The 16,889-nt window shown below is 48.7% G+C and overlaps 1 protein-coding gene across 1 annotated transcript in view; it reads left to right on the forward strand.

Moving 5' to 3' along the window:
* Nucleotides 1–16,889, forward strand: part of Anxa13 (annexin A13) — a 54,178-nt gene that overhangs the window by 30,513 nt on the left and 6,776 nt on the right. The window contains exons 3-8 of the mRNA XM_063231135.1: nucleotides 5,720–5,814; nucleotides 9,292–9,462; nucleotides 10,563–10,596; nucleotides 10,701–10,780; nucleotides 12,796–12,864; nucleotides 13,248–13,349. Of these exons, the coding sequence (XP_063087205.1) occupies nucleotides 5,720–5,814; nucleotides 9,292–9,462; nucleotides 10,563–10,596; nucleotides 10,701–10,780; nucleotides 12,796–12,864; nucleotides 13,248–13,349 (551 nt within the window). The remainder of the gene's footprint in view (nucleotides 1–5,719; nucleotides 5,815–9,291; nucleotides 9,463–10,562; nucleotides 10,597–10,700; nucleotides 10,781–12,795; nucleotides 12,865–13,247; nucleotides 13,350–16,889) is intronic.

The following is a 16,889-nucleotide window of genomic DNA, read 5'->3' on the forward strand; positions in this document are numbered from 1 at the left end:
CAGCAAGCCTGAGAGGTGGACAAGACTCTGAGAGGCAAATGGGAGCTCCAACCAATGCCCCATGGGCACTGCTGGAGTACCGGCTTCATTCTGCACGTGAAGGGACTGAGAGCAAGGGCTAGAAGCAGAGGCGTCGCCAGCCAGGCTGCTCTGTGCTCCAACAAGGCCCGCTGATGGCTGCAAATGCCACTGGAAATGGTGACAGCTTGACAGGAACTTGTGTGGGCACTGTCAGTGTTGGTCCTGAGCGATGTGATGAAAGTGAGGACCGAGGGAACTGGGTGGATCTGAGTGAGACGAGGTGATGGACTAGATAGGCTTAGGGTGACTAACAGGACATGGGGTCAGGGGAAAGAGGGACGAGCAATGAGCCCCAATTTCCTGCTGGCCCAGTACAGTGAAGGGACCACCCAGAGGCAGGGATGACAACTGCCACAGAGACCGAGGAGGAGTTCAAGTGACACTTAGGAGATAAGGAAGTTCCTTTTGCAGTGCAATTTTCTGACACTCAAAAATGTAAGGCTTAATCGTAACAATATCTCAGAGTAAGAAACTCCATACACATTACACAGGTGAAGCTCCAGGAGGAGAGGAAAAGGAACAACACAAATAACACGTCGGAACCAAACCAGGACTCATGCAATTAACTTGTGCTATTTTTGCAAGTAAGCTCATCCTAGAATTTCCTCTTTCTCCAACTGGAATTAAACAGCCAAACCTTCCCAGAATTGCAGATGTAGGAATAACCTATGAGATGAAGACACAAAGCTGGTGGTCATGCATGCCAGAGCCAGAACATAGCTCTCAGTGACCCCAGCCCTGGCTGCCCCACCTAGACCCCTGCTGTGTCTTCCCAAAGATGGTTTCAAGGTCTGGTGCAGAGTCAAAGCAAGGGTAAAAACATGTCAGATTTTGTCTTTTTTCTGCCTTTTCACACCTCCAGTCAGGTCCTCACTAGCTCTCGCCTACACTCAAAGCCCAGGTTTTTCCTGTTCCCTACTCATCCATCAAAGGGGTCAGTGCCATCCCTGCTCCATCAGGATCCCCATGTCCCAGCAGGGGAGCAGTTCTCCATGAGGGTCGATTCATTCATCTCCACACAGACGTCACCACACATGCACTGTCCACAGACACCAGAGCTGAGAGGGACCTGTCACCAGCAGCTGCAGAACCTGCTAGACTTTGGGCTATGAGGACGATCTGGGATTTTATCTTTAAGTCTTGAACATGGCTAGGGAGAGTGGGTGCTTTCATTTCATATGGGGGTGCCCTAACAAAGTACTGCAAACTGAGCTGCTGAAACGAACAGGAATTTATTGTCTCTCAGTTCTGGAGAACAGAAGTCCAAAACTAAGGGGGTCCACAGGTGATAGAAAAGGAATAGAGAAGGAAGTTCCAAACCTCTCACCCAGCGCCTGGGAGGCTCAGTTTCCTCGGCTTGGGGGTGCCTCTCTTCAGTTCCCCTCAAATGGCATGTACCCTGTGTGTCTTCATATCATGGTCCCTCTGTGTCCAAACTTCTCCTGTAATAAGGACACGGTCATATTGGATTAGGGCTCACACCAATGACTTTGTTTTAACTTGATTGTCTCTGTAAAGACCCTATTTCTAAATAAGGTCATTTCTGCAGCACTAGATGTTAATACTTCAACACATCATCCTGCAGGGCATAATTCAACCCATAACAGTAGGTTCCCGCCTAGAAGCCTGGACATAGAAGATGCATCAGAAAGGGTGCTGTCTCTGTGTGTGCCATCCTGTGGGAAAGCAGACAAGGCATTGATACTGGAGCAGCTCTCCTGGTGCTTAGGTGTGGATTTGCAAAATCCCCTGTCTCATCCCTTCAAGTCCCTCTGAGATCAGTATTTTAGCAAACTATTTTAGCCACTTTTCCTACTGGCTGTGAGCTCTAAAATGGGTCCTGCATCTTTCACCTTGAGTGGGGTAGAACCAGAATCCCAACCCCACTCTGACTCCAAAAGCATGTTTCTGCCTTGCAAAGCTGTCTCTTACCTGGGACCTGCTAGGGAAAGGTTGGTCACCATGTACTGTTCTCTGCTCAACGTGATGTTCTGTGTGATACCAGTTTTGAAAAAACTTTCAACGGAGAATGCCTTAGCTTAAATTATCCCAGCGGTAGGTAGCTTGGGACCTGCTGCAGGGATAGAGGAGGTATTTGGAGACTGGGAGAGGTGCTCTTCCTGGAATCCTGCTACAGAACCAGCTGATGGCTCTCACCCAACTCTGCCTGCATTAGCAACAGATCCTGGTCCTGGGGGAGAGAGCAGGTCTCAGCCCATTCCTGGTCTCTGTCTGCCCCTCCTAAAAGCTGCTCCTGAATGAATACTCAAACCAAGGAGACTACAGATGTACTCTATGCAAATTCAGCTTCTCCTTCCTCCAGCCAGATTGCAGTGTCCTCCCTGGTGGAAAACCCTGGCATGACTTGGGGTGTCCCCTAGACAGGTATCATGGGAGCCAGCACAGGGCCCAGAAGCTGTTCTTTGCTGTGCACAAATCAAGAGCTTCAGTCTCCTCTCCCTGCCCAGCAAGTCCTAGCAGTCACCCAGCAGCCCCTCCTGCTGCCTCCTCCCTCTCTTTCCTTTCTCCTCCACCTGCAGCCCAGCTGCTGGCTGCTGGTCTCTCCAAAGTCCTTGTAAAACATCACTTAAACTTAAGGCACAAACATTTGGCTTTTTCCTCAGACAATGTGAGAACAATAGTGCTGCCTGGCGTCATCCCATGGCCCACAGCACACTGGGGGCTACGGGTCAGGACCAGAGAGCAGGCTGTGGACTCCACCTCTGGAGAGCTTCACCTGCACAGGGCAATGAGATTGCCTCCGGGAAGGGAGGGGATCAGGCTCAGGTCCCCTTCCTTTGGGTCAATCAGTGCCAGACAATTCCACAGATGTTACCTGGAAGCTATTTAGTGAGGAAGGACTCAGTGCTAAGGCCCAATCCACATCACACAGAGCTGACCATCTAGAGCAGGATTTCTAGTACTCAACCATTTGGCTGCCCATGAATTGCACCAGCCTGAGTACTCCTAAGTTAGTACTTTTATTTTAGGTAATTCTTTTTAGCTCCTTGTTTTCACAAAATAAATATTAAAATAAACTCATAACTATTAAAAATTTTAAGTGATCATATATCCACTTGTCCAAGACATCTGGAAACCTCCAGTGGCATGCTCGGATGACACAGATCTGGTGGGCTGGGCAGAACGTTACGGCTGAGCAGGGTGGGTGTAACTGGCACCATAACAGCACACACTACAATTTAGTAACCACATACCATGACCCAGGGACCAGGCCCAGTACGTGACCTCCACGCAATCCTATAATCACCATGATGATCCGAGAACCCTATAAACAACAGGCTACAGGCAAACAGAGTCTCATAAGGGAAAGTGGACTCTTCAACATCTGTAAAGTACTTGGTCTACTGGTAAAAGGGGTTGAGGTAGGTTGAGTGCAGAGATGTGTCACACGAGTAGAGTGAGACCACATATCAGGAAGTTTAAAACTGGATGCCCCGTTAAGGGACTTTGACTCAGCTCTAGGAGTTATGAGGAACCACAAAGGTATGAAATGACACAGGTGTGCTCTGGGGGTGGAGCGCTGAGATCAAAGACCTCAGCATCAGGGAGACTGAAAAGTCTCCTGGTTTGTAACCGGAACCTGTTGGTGGTGGCCATAGGAATGTGGGAAAGGGACAGATAAAAGCATTGCATGCTAGGTGAGACAGACGGGACTTGGTGATACTGGAAAGCAAACAAGATAGAAGGCGGGTACCCCAGGGTGATGCAGGGTCTGCCAGTTTATGTGATGCCACACACTGAGATGGAACAAGGGTAGAGAGCGGGTTTAAGAATTGACACTGACGATTTCAGCTACAGGAGAAGTTGAAGCGCTTTAAAGTTTTGAGAAAAGGGGCCGCAGGCTGCTGGAAACAGGATCTGAACTCGGGGGCACATCTAGAGTTCATCAGCAAAGGCCGGGGTCATGGGGTCAGGGACCCTAGTTGGAAAGGAGAATTGGAAACAGTAGAAAGCAGGTGACAGGGGAAGGAGAGAGAGGGAGGTGACAAGAGAAAGCAAAGGACCCCAGGCAGAGCAAATGCGGAAGGGAAGGTGGCTCAAGGATCCGCAGGAACAGAGGGCAGGCTCCGGGTGCAGCCCTTTCCGCTTCCGGCCTGTGACTGACTGCTGGCCCCAGTGGCCTCCACAGTTGCTGAGCCTGTGCTGGGCTCTGGACTCCTCGCAAGCCGTCACTAGGGAGCGACTCCTGCAGGCGGCCTGGGCACAGGCCTTGAGTGAATGTGAGCCCGCAGCGCCTCGGGTGTTTGCGCCCAGTGTCCGGAGCTCAGAAGCAGCATGGCCTGGCCACTACTGGTCCCTCCTGGAGTCGCTGCTTCTCCCGCATGGCCTGGCATCACTCCACCTCGCAAGTGGGGAAGCTGGGGCTTGGGGAGGGCAGGAAAATACCTCGCCCAATGTCCTGCAGTCAGTGGGAGTGGTGCCGTGACCGATTCCTGGCTGATGAAGGTGGAGTTGGGGCTTGATGGTTTAAAGCTCTCACTCCCGCGATCCCCACTCCAGGGGCACCTTTCTCTTCCTGTTCCCACCTTCAAGGATGCCTCCTATTCTGTTATTCATTATTGTTCTGGGTCTCCGATACATCACTGCAGCGAAGCTCGACGTGCTGGCATATGCTGGTCATCCCAGCACTCTGGGAGGCTGAGGCAGGATAGTACATTTGAGCCCATCCTGGGCAACCCAGCAACTCAGCAAGATCCTGTCTCAAAACAAAAGTTTAAAACTGGCTGGGGATGTAGTTGTGTGTGAAAGTCCTGTGTTCAGTCCACAGCACTGAAAGAGAAATGGTACAATGAGCATATTATTTTGAGCTCCAGAAATAAAGAAAAATCTTTGTAGAGAGGGCATAATTCACAGGTGTAATGGAGGCCCAAAGGGCAGTTGCCCTTCAGGGGCCTGGTTTGGACTCTCTCCTGGGACCATCACATTATTGGTGGGAGCAGTGTTGTGGCAACTGAGACCTGTATCTTAACCTCTTCCCCCGGCTGCAAGTACCAGGGGCCAAGGGGGAAGACCATACCTAATGCAAGGGTTTTTAATATGTGCAGTAGATATGCAAGGACATCACAGATGTCAGTTTTAGAAATTTTCATTACCTCAAAAGAAGCACTGTATCCTTTAGCTGCCCCCCTACCTGACCCCACCCCATCCCAAGCCACTAATCTACACTCTGTCTCAATGGATTTCTCTGCTTTGGGCTTGCCTATAAATGGAGTCATGTAATGTGTGATCTTGTATGATTGGTCTTTTTTTAACTTAGCATGTTTTCAAGGTTTATCCATATTTATCAATATTTCATTTTTCTGGACAAGTAATATTCTACTGTAAGAATATATCATACGTTGTTAATCCATGTGCGCCTCGATGAACCTGGGGGTTGTTTCCACTGAACAACGCTGCTTGAACTTTACCTACAGTGTGGTGTGAATATTTGTCTAAGAGAGGGACAGGAACAGTTTTCTTGTGTTTTCAGCGTGACACAGTAAAGTTAAAGGCCCGTTCAGTGCCCCTTAAGCCTCTGACAGCCCTTAGTTGTGAGCTGTGGCTTCCCCAGACTTGACTAAATAGGCATCCATTGTGCCTCTTGTTCCCTCTGATGTGCTTTCCTCCCTTCTTTTAGGAACTGACGAAGCAGCCATCATCGAAATCCTGTCAAGCAGGACGTCAGATGAGAGGCAACAGATCAAGCAGAAGTACAAGACAAAGTATGGCAAGGTGACTGCGGGCCTGGCAGTGCTGGACCCTGGGCTGCCCAGGCAGGGGGGCATCTGGAGAGCCCAGGAGGGAAACAGAAATAACCGTTTAAAACATTTAATTAACTTTAGGAAAGTTGAAATTGCCTTGGTGATTTAACAGCCTGCCAGGTCAATACTCTAGCTCATTATTTTTTAAGTTGATTTCATTTTTCTGTTAAATAGTTGGTCATTTTTTCCACTCAGTTTAGACTAATTCCACATAACTTGTGGAGGGACCAGTGCCATGAAAAATCAGTTTCTCCTGGTGGGTTTTTATATAGGAATTTTTCATTTGCCCAACATCCTCAAAGTGAAATATTCTTTGTAGGTTAATGTTGCCAAAAACTTAAAAAGAAAAAAAATACCATTTCCTAAAGCATCAATGCTTCTTTCTTTACATTTTTTCCTCCTTTTTTATTCTTTTTATGGTTGATGATGCTGTTATATATAGAAATCTTTAAGTACACATTAAAGGCTTTCTTGTTTCCTTATTAATAAATAATGAACACAACCTTTTCATAATGCCACTAGAATTATCATTATGCAAAGTGAATATCAATCTTTGTGCTGAATTCTCATCCATATTTATAAAACCTCTTAAGTCTCAGTCACTATCAGTAGATACATATATAGAGAGAAAGATGGGTTCCTGCTTGAAATTTGTCTTTCTTTCTTGTTGCTGTGACACAATGCCTGATACCACAAGTTAAAGGAGGAAAGGTTTATTTGGCTCACAGTTTGTAGAGGTTTCAGTCCATCGCTGGCCAAAGTAGTACAGTATGGCAGATAAAGAACAGTCCATGTCAGGGCAAGCACTCCCTTTCTCTTTTATTCCATCCAGGCTACAAGCCTATTGGTGGGTTCCACCCATGCTCAGGGCCTTCAGCATCCACACTCGTCAGGGCCTTCAGCATCCACACTCAGAATTGTGATAAAGCCCATCAGTGGACTGATCCTTTTTTCCTGCCCATGATCTGGCCACTCCCAAAAGCCCCACCTGAGGGTCTCTGAGGCTCTAAGGGGGACATCTAGATATAAGCTAGGAAAAAATCTCTTTGGCTTTATTCTCAGTTATAATATAAGGAGAGGAACTTACCTCCTACTGGAGTCCCTGGGAGAATATGTCAGCATTACCACCAATCAAGGGGTGTTCTGACAGGTGTGATAGCTTCCATTGTGCATGTAGAAAAGGTAGAGTTCATACATTTAAATGATTTATGTGAAGTCACACACACAGGAGAAAGGGAGAGGAGCAGGGCAAGGGAGAGGGAGGCATGGAGGAGCACATCTCTCATCCCAGAACTCTGGGAGGCTGAAGCAGGAGAATCCCAAGCTGAGCACAGTCTGGGCAATTTAGTGACTTGGCAAGACCCTGATTCAAAATTAAAAACAACAAAAGAAAAAGACCACAGAAGAACGGTGTGAAAGCCCTACATTCAACCCCCAGTATCACAGAAAGAAAAGGGGTGAGGGGAAGAAAGAAGGGACGGGAGGGAAAGGAAGGCCATTCCCACGGGACCTAGTGGCATGAGCAGAGCTGTTTATTTACACTAACTGGCCCAGATGGCCACACTGCATAGTTTTCCTCTCACTTCACAATCAGGGTTGTCAATGTTGTTTTTATAAAGATCAGTGAGTCTCTGGCTCAAATGCATCTAATTGAACTGGACGATCTCGAACTCTCAGCCTTGTCCGCACCTAACTCTGGCAGCCCTGGACTGCATCTCTAACAGCGTGGAGGGTCCAAAGCAGCTGCGTTCTGAGATCTGAGTTAACAAAGGCCTAGGGCAGTTTGCCAAGAATGCAGCGGGCACTCTGCGGCACAAAGCTCTGCGATGCCTTCCCTGGCAGTCATTTGCTCTCTGTCCTGTTCTCAGCTGTGTTTCGGAGCTGAGAACACTCAGAGATGCACAACACAGTGAAGGCTGTCAGAGGAGATCAAGCCTGAGTTCTGTGTCTGCAGAGCCGGACTCCCTGAGAGAACAACCATCCCCAGGCAGCACGGGGGTCAGCCCCAGAGCCCGGCTGGGGCCCAGCTATCCTAAGCCCACTTTTCTGGCCCAGCAGAATTAAACACACAAGGCTTCTTTTCATGATTTTGGCTTATTAGAGCAGGCATCCAGGATTCCTCTTCCCTGTGGGCCCACATAATTCCCACCCGACCTGGAAGAACAACCTTCACTCTGCCTCTCTGGGTGCATCGCAGACAGAGACGGCTCCTGAGGCAGCAGACCCAGGGCCTCGCACAGAATCAGCTGCCAGCCTCAGCACTCAGAGAGGCTCACCTGAGACACAGCCGATTTGCCTCCTTTTGGAAAATTCCTTTCATTGTGGAATAACAATGTTAAAATTGCCCCATAATATACATAATAGTTAACACTTACAGAGCATTTCAAATGAATCAGGCACCTGCTCGGTGTTTCCGCAGATTCTGTCATTTAAGTCTCCCAACCACCCTGTAGCTCTTACTATTCTTTTCATTTTTAGGTAGGAAAACTGACTGTGGAGAAATTAAGTTTTCTAAGGTGGCAATGCTTCTGTGGCTATGCTTTTAGTCAGCGTGGCTGGCTCTGAGCAGCTCCAGAGCTCTGAGCTGCCCCAGCCCAACTGTAACTATGGCTCCAAGGCCCAGGCTGGCCCACCTTGGGCTGGCACTCTGCGGAGGGCCCTTCCCCAAAGGCAGGACACTGGTGATGTTAGTCAAGGTTGGCTTCCCTTCTGGACAGAGGCAGCTCTTGAAAGGGGCCAGGAAAAGAGAGCAGACCGCTGGCCTGTGAAGAGAGGGTACCCTGCGGATGAACAAAGATGGGAGCTGTGAGAACGGGGCCCACGGGAAGGTTCCCGGCCTTCTTCCTGCTGGAGTTCCTCCTCGCGGGCTCCCTGTGAGGAGTTAGGGAGATAACCCACTGATTGTGTGTCCGTTTGAGCAGGAAAGCCCCTGATTTCATTTACCACCCACACACACCACTCTTAATAGTGGCCCCTTTCACCTCAAAACCAACCGAATTCGGATGGCAAATTATCAGACCCACTTAGAGAGTCACAGCTATGTTTCAGTCTTTGCTAGCTGAATGCTTGAGGACAAATCCTTCATCTTGAGGTTCATACACAGAAATAATGCCAGTAGCTCTCCTGCCACTTCCCAGGCTATTTTGAGGAGCCACTGAGAAAAGCTCTCTGAGCTCTGAACTATTCTACAAGTGCTATTGTCACTGTGATTCTCCTTCAGGGTCTTCAGCCCCAGGAAGGAAATCTCTCTGCTTCTCTGCTAGCCTGCGGGGAGGAGATGGACAATCACAGTGACCTCTGTCCTGATGAGCAGGTCACTCTTATCAGGACCACTCCACATGTCTCTGGGCAGGTGTCCTGCCCATCTTGAGCCTATGCAGCAGGGCAGACGGACACCTGTCCTTCTCCTCCTGGGCCATTCCCAGTCAGATCTCGGTGCTTCCCACAGAACCTGGAGGAGGTGCTCAAGAGTGAGCTGAGTGGAAATTTCGAGAAGACAGCCTTGGCCCTCCTGGACCGTCCCAGCGAGTACGCTGCCCGTCAGCTACAGAAGGCTATGAAGGGCTTGGGTACAGATGAAGCCGTGCTCATCGAGGTCTTATGCACAAGAAACAACAAGGTCAGTTCCGCAAGAGTGAGCCCAGGTCCTGACCCCCCCCAGGAGGGTCCATACGCCCATCACGGATGGCTGCAGCCCCTGGAGCAAAGCCACTCCCCTAGTTCTGTTCCTGGCTAAGCAAGATTCTGGGCAGAGATGCAATGCAGGAGGGATATCACCCCAAATTCCCAACTGCAGTCCTAGGATTGCTGCCTCTGGATAGATACCTCCAGAAGGGCTATACAACTCAGTTTTTTGTTTTTTGGGTTTTTTCCCAAAAAACAGACACACACTTTTCTGTGTAGGAGACATGGTTCCATTTTACTTCTCCCATCCTGACATTTAGGTCTCCTGGCACAAGTAAGGCAATCAGTATCCCATGTTTGTGTCACTGCCTGGTCCGTAGCTGTTATCTAGCATAAAACACATGAAAGGCCCTAACTAATCAGGAAGGTGGTGGTGTACAGGGTCTCAGCAAACATCCCAGCAGCTGCCAGCACCAACCCAGGGGATTCTGTAGGTTTCCTTTGGCCCACCTCCCCCCGTCCCCTTGGGCACGTGCCACCCTTCTGGGAACAGAAGGGAGAGTTTCGTAAGACCCCAGCAGGAGCTAATTTGTCTTTGATTCCAGAATCCAGGAGGGCCAAAGAATCAGTCAGGAGTAAAGAGGGTGCACAAATCCAAACTAGGAGCCCCTCCCCTCTCCATGCCCATCCATGATGCCCATCCAGGGAGGCCCAGCAAGGAAAATGCCAAAGAAGCCCAACATTCTGAGGCTTTCCAGGAAGAAACTCCAGCAGGAGCTGGAGTAGACACGGAGGGAAATCTGAAGCCACACCCTGATTCTGAAGCATTACATTTTCTTTCATCTTTTTTCCACTGATGGACACCTAGGCTGATTCACTTGATATCTAAGGAGATGGTGTGCACATGTCCACCATGTGCCTGAAAAGCTGGCATAGAAAGGGTCCCTTCATGCCCCAGGGACTGGCTGCAGCCTGGGAATGGCCATCCTAGGAGTCCATCATCAAGACGGCCTCTGTCTGGACACCTCGGCATTCTCCCTTGCTTCATAGGTCCTCCTCCCCTTGGATACTGATGTGTTTTTGTCGCCTTTCTAGGAAATCAGTGCCATCAAGGAAGACTACCAGAGGCGTAAGTGATCTTTTACAGTGTCTTGGGAGAAAGAATGTTCCTTCAAAACACTCCCGGGAACTGAACCATCTTGCTTTCTCCTCTCCTTTTTTCTAACTCAAAAGTATTCGACAAGAGCCTTGAATCAGAAGTCAAAGGTGACACGAGTGGGAACCTGAAAAAGATTCTGGTGTCCCTGCTGCAGGTAAGGGCACCCAGGTGCTGTGTATTGTGTGATCTTGGAAAGCCATCCTTGGCAACACGGTATGTGGTGGGAAAGGCAGTGGAGACCAACACTTTGTCCTTGTACAACGTGTGCTGCTGAGGAGTGGGAAGCTGGCCGGTGGGGGTTTCTCCTCTGATAACCACCTGCCCAGTCCTTCCCAGCTTTCCCCAGTTAATGAATTTGCTCTGTAAGCAAAGCCACTCTGACTGGCCAACAAAGAGATTCTGCCTCAAGAGGTGGGTAACTCGGCCAACACATGGCCAGGGAGACACAGCCCAGCAGCAAGATTCAGGCCTTCTGACCCGGAGAGGGGCCCTTCCCAAAGGCACGAATTGGCCCCTCCTTCCAGCACTCACCCCAAGTCTAGACCTGTAGGAACCAGTGCCAGGAACTCCCAGGGTACAGGGCTTCCAGAGCTGGCCTGCTGGGATGCAGCCCTGGGCCTCATCAGACGGCATCTTCATGGCCCATCTTTTGGATATGCCAGCTTCATGGACCATCTTCTCTCCCACTGTGGACAGAGTGAGTGGACCTTACCTGCAGCATGAAAGGTTCTCTTACTGCTGCCTTAAAAATGCCACAGACGTACAGCCCAAGATCGCAGTTCCCTGTGACCACAGTGCCTGTGGTCAGGAGAGCTGGTATGAACGAGCAGAGCTCTCGGGGAGGGTCTCTCCTGGCTGAAACCGGCCCATGCTGCTGTTTCCCGAGAGAATTCCTCTCCTGGTGGCCTTGTTTCCTTGCCAGCCAGAGACCACCGCCAGCTGCCGGAGACCATTGCTGCTTTCTGCCATGTGGCCCCTGTGTGCCTTTTCACATGCTCTGGGTTACCTATCTTAGACCCACTTTGGGACAACAGCAGGGGGGGATCAGGGTGGTAGTTATGTAGTTCTGGCCGGTCTTAAACTCACTATGCAGGCCTTAAACTCATAGTGATCCTCCTGCCTCAGTCTCCCGAGTGCTGGGTTGGGTCTGCTTCACATGCCTATAGTATAATGTAATATAATATAATATATACTATAGTATAATATAATATAGTATAAAATATATATTATATTTTATTATATATTTTATATTACTATATACTATATATTACTATATTAGTATATATTAATATATACTATATATAACATAGTATTATAGTATGTATAATATAGTATATTATAATATACTATAAATGGCCTCCTCCAGGCCAGCAGCAGCTCATCTCTCTCACTTCTCCTATCTCTGACCTTTAAGATCTCTCCACCCCAAGTCATCTCCCTTTTGATTCACTCAATTGCTTAGAGACCTACGTTTCAACTGCAGGTCTTGTCTGATCTAACATGAGCTCATCATACTCATTTAGAAAGCCAGTGTGTCCCTGGGAGTCATCTTAGAATTCTGCCTGCCACTCAGGGCTCAGAGTTCTTTGGTACAGGGACTCTGAGTGGTAAGATTGGATATTTTGAAAGGAAGATTATTTGTGGTCCAAAGGACTAACTCTAGGCAGCATCCTAGGTGCTGTCAGCCAGCTCTGAGGTCAGTGTGAATGACTGCAATAAAAAAAGGACTCCCGGAGGCTGAGTCAGGAAGATTGCAAATCTGAGCCCAGTTCATGCAATTTAGCACCTCAGGGAGACTCTGTTTCAAAATAAAAAAGAACGTTAAAAGCCTGGAAATGGAGGTCATGTTTCCAGCAGGGGAGCGAAAGATGGGGGGACAGGAAGGGGCAAGAGGGGAAGGGCCCGAGGGGGCCAAGGAGCAGTGGCGGGAGGGAGGAAAGGGAAAGGAAGGGCAGGGAAGAAGGGGAAGGTGTCCTCACAGAAGCCTCGCTGTGTATCCTCTGCGCCCAAAAGATGGCAGCAAAGAGCAGGTCCGGCCGCCTCACCCCGCTGAGCTGAGAGCCCCTCCAGAGGCCTCCCCTCTAAGGTCACCCCGGTACCCAGGCCTCCTCTCTCTGTTTTCTGTGGTCAAGCAAGAACTGAGTCAGGAACAATGTGTCACTGTTCTAGGCTGACCGTGATGAAGGGGACGAAGTGGACCAGGAGCTGGCCGGTCAGGACGCCAAAGAGCTGTATGATGTAAGTGTGCAGACGTGCCAGGCTCCACAGCCTTTTGTTTGTTAATGTATTAGCACTGTTTTCAACAAACATTTGTTTTATGCAGCCGAGACTTACTTGAGAGAGACTTGAGAGAGGGACTTACTTGAGAGAGAGTGTGGTCTTTAAGATATAAATGCATGCTTATACGCATCTGTTGAGGTCATATGTAAAGAACTGTCCCCTTAACCACCTCAGATCCGTTCTAGGATGAGCATGAGGATAAATAACCTAAGTAAACATGTGAGTCTCCTTGTGTGTCAGGAGTGCGGACAGCTGGTCAACCCTTCAGACTTCTGTTCAGAGTGCTGTCCACTCAGTGTTCTCACACAGTCCCTTTCACGCTGTTGCCCTTTTACCCTCAGGCAGGAGAAGGCCGCTGGGGCACTGACGAGCTCGCCTTCAATGAAGTCCTGGCCAAAAGGAGCTACAAGCAGTTACGCGCCACCTTTCTGGCCTATCAGCTCGTAAGTACAGCGCCAAGCCCAAGGGCTCCCTGTGAGACTGGCTTCCCGGAGAAGCCCAGGGCTGGGGTGCAGACCCAGGTCCTTTAGACGGTGGTTCTCAGGGTGGGCTGAGGCCCAGGACGCTGCCAGAACCCTACAGTGCTCAGAACAGCCCTGTTGTGGAGAAAAGCCAGCCACAGGTATGGTGCCAGTGGCCAGGCAGAGACTGGGAAAGTGGAGATGTCATGCGCAGAAACAAAGCACTGGCGCTGAAGAAGGGACCCAAGTGCCATCTTCTTTTGTGAAGCAGAGGCTAGGAGAGTGCCAGCAGATGTGCACAGAGTTACATGCAAAGTGAAGAGAAAGCTCCAGAAAAGAATCTGATAAATACACCAGTGTCTGCTCTCAATTTTATTAGCCGGTTTACAGCCGGGCTAGCAGTGCCTACACTCTCGGGACCAGCATGCTATCCTTCAGAGACAGGTTTCTGAAAAGACTGCATAAATGTTTTTAATCTCAGCCAGCAAAGCCAGTGAACTGTTTCAAGATACTTAGTGCTGACTCCTCCCCTGAAAAGAAATCTTAATTTGCAAAAAGCCATTAGTGGAGTATCAAATGATCTTTGCTTCTTTGCTTTCTTTCTTTTTCCTTTCTTTTTTTCCTCCAATGTCACTTTTGTACAATGCTTTTACCCACTCAAAGTGCACCTACGCCCTGTGTGCCGTTTAGCTTTTCCAGTAGCATGACTGTCACGTAGGCTGAACAATCACTGTGGCCCACAACCACTGGGCGAGGCAGGTCTGCCCGCAAGGAGCCTCCACTGACTTATCAGGACCACACAGCTAGTGTGTAGCAGAAAGTGGATGAGAATTCCGGGACTCCCTGGCCTGCGCTGCTGCCTCTGCCGGAGCCGGCCGCTCCTCACCCTGAATGGCCTTTTCTATGTGTTGCCAGCAGATGAAAAGACAACAGAGCTTTGTAATTTTACCACTCGTGTATGCAAGGTGCAAGGGCCCTCTGCTTTCAAACCATGAGTCCTGATCAAAAGCAGCAGCCTTTGCTGGCATCCCCTGGCCTCTGCGCTTGAGGATTCCCCCAGACCCGGTCCTTTTCCCACATGACAGGAACCCCAGTTACAGTCTCTGAATAGGGCTGTCATTGGTGATCGCTATGGAAACACACAGCAGTGTGCGCATGTTTCTGTATGGCATTTGTGTGACCTAGTAGCCACGTACCCGCAAGGACACTGTAAACCAATATATCTTACAGTTAATCCTGAAACTGGAATCACTTAAGAAACTATTAATGAAAATTCAGCTCCCACCTGACCTACTAAATCAGATTCCCTGTGGTCAGGTCTCACCATGTGTAAGTCTTAGCAAGTCTCCCAGGTGGTTCTGATGCATGTTGAAATTTAGAAAGTCTTCCTTAGGTTACTAGAGGCGTGGCCTCAGGCAAGTTATTAAGGGTTCTTTGCCTCTGTTTCCCAGCTGTCAAATAGGATTATAAGAACTGAATGAATTAATAGAAGTAAGCACTCAGTAAACATTGGTCAAGCAGCAGTAACCAGAGCAAGATCTCAAATGCTACAAATACTGCTCTATTCCAAAAACCTGGCTCCAACGTTGTTCATTGTAATCTTTATTAAATTTTTAAGAGTTTATCATGCTCTTAGGGCCCCAGGTTCTGTAAATTGCTGATGGTTTCTGTCCAAAAGTACAAAAATGCTAGTGTGAGATCACTGCAGTATATTATATAGTAGGTCATCTTAGCATCAAGATGAATTTTAATTTTTGACACCAAATTCACGATTTTGCCCATTATTTGCGCTGTAAGTGTGAGGTGTAATTTCTGATGATCTCAACAATCCCAGCCTAAGCAACAGGGCCTCCCTATACTGCTGCATGGTGCAGATGATCACAGTCCCAAATTCCACCAGACAAGCAAGATCTGCTCTGGCTCTTAGGCTTCTGTTATCAGAGGTTGAGAGCAGAGGGCTCTGTTGTTAGCATTCTGTCAACTTGGGGCAGCTGATTTAAAAAGAAAGAAAAATTACTTGGGCCCTGTTAAAATGAGAATTCTCAGTCCCCATCCTTGACTTTATGTTATATTCTCCTATTCTAATAGGATCTCCTTTATTTCCCCGATAACCTCCCAAGCCATAAGGCTTCCACGGCTTGTGTAATGGTTTGCAATCTACCTCCTACTGTGTTTTTGTTCTGAGATCGGAAAGCTTTGTTCCATCCAAATAGTCACCTAAGAATTAGATGTTCCAGCGACTGGAGTGAAAAGCTGCAGAGCCAATAGCTCAGGTCAGTCTGTTGTTCCCAGAGTTCCGTGGAGTTCATGGAGATATGGAGATGCCTCAGTAGTTACTAGGATGGGGAGAAAGCGGGAAGAAAACAGGAGGCCACGTGGCCTCAAGGCTTGTGTGAAGTACACCTCCTGGAGTTGCTCAAGGAAGCACTTCTGGCGGGTAGAATATGGCATAGGTGCCTGGGGCCAGGGTAAGGGGTGGCCTTCTGCGGCCACCACTGCGGAACAGCTCTGCCTGTCTGCTTTCATCTGTCTTACAGGCTGAGTCTACAAAAAACTGAAGGAAAAAAAAAAACACTATTCAGCCCCAATACTGTTTGTATTAGTAATAGAAACAGTAAATGGTTTAATGTGATAAGTTTTTAGTAAGTGCAGACTTAAATAAACAAAATGAAGTCTTGAAATGAAAGCTCAGACTACAGAACAAGAGCCCTGGGTCTGGGGAAGTGATGCCCACCCCTTCCAAAATGCCACCTCCAACATCACACCCAGAAAGGGCAGGATTAAGGCCGCTTCCCCTCTGAGTCTGGTTTCCATCGCCAGCACAGAGACATCCAGATAGGCAAGCCATGGCTGGGAGTGCAACTAGGAGCTTTGCTGCGTTCAAACCCACCCCACACGGCCCCCACACCTTCCCTGCCTCACCGGGGTGCTTTGTTTACCTGTGGTTTCATAATAAACAGAAAAAAACCCACATAACCATTAGGCTGCATTCAAGGGTCCAATATAATCTATAGGACCAATCGTGACATATTCATGAGAGACAAGTTCTAGAAAGAGACAAAGTGCTCAGACCAGCAAAGCACCTTCCTTTCTCTTTCTTTGCCTGCCCTGAGCTTGGCCTAGTCACTATTTGTGTTAAAGAGAGATGGTTTACTCTAACTCTAGCTTCTGTAAATATTTGGAAAGAAAGCTCATATGTAATGCTGTGCAGAGCGCCATGTGAGCCAGTGGAAATGTAAGGCCATCTGCGATCACCCCAGAAGAGGGAAAGCAGCCTTCGGCTGTAGTCAGCCTCTGGCTCCCGGCCCGTGCAGCCCACTAGTGAGGGGCATTAGGTCAGGCTCCCATCACGAATCTCACAGCCACTACTTATCACCCCTCCATGCTAAGTGACAGTCCCAAGGTGAGGGAGGCCAGGGAGATGCAGGTCAGCCTCCTGGGAACTTGCGCCCAGCAAAGATGAAAAACACATTGAGAATTACAGTGCTTTATATAACATAAAGGATTATTATTGCAGTAAAT

The sequence above is a fragment of the Cavia porcellus genome, unplaced genomic scaffold (assembly GCF_034190915.1).
Source record: "Cavia porcellus strain 051 isolate PalLab524CR breed Dunkin Hartley unplaced genomic scaffold, mCavPor4.1 scaffold_19, whole genome shotgun sequence".
Lineage (NCBI taxonomy): Eukaryota > Metazoa > Chordata > Mammalia > Rodentia > Caviidae > Cavia > Cavia porcellus.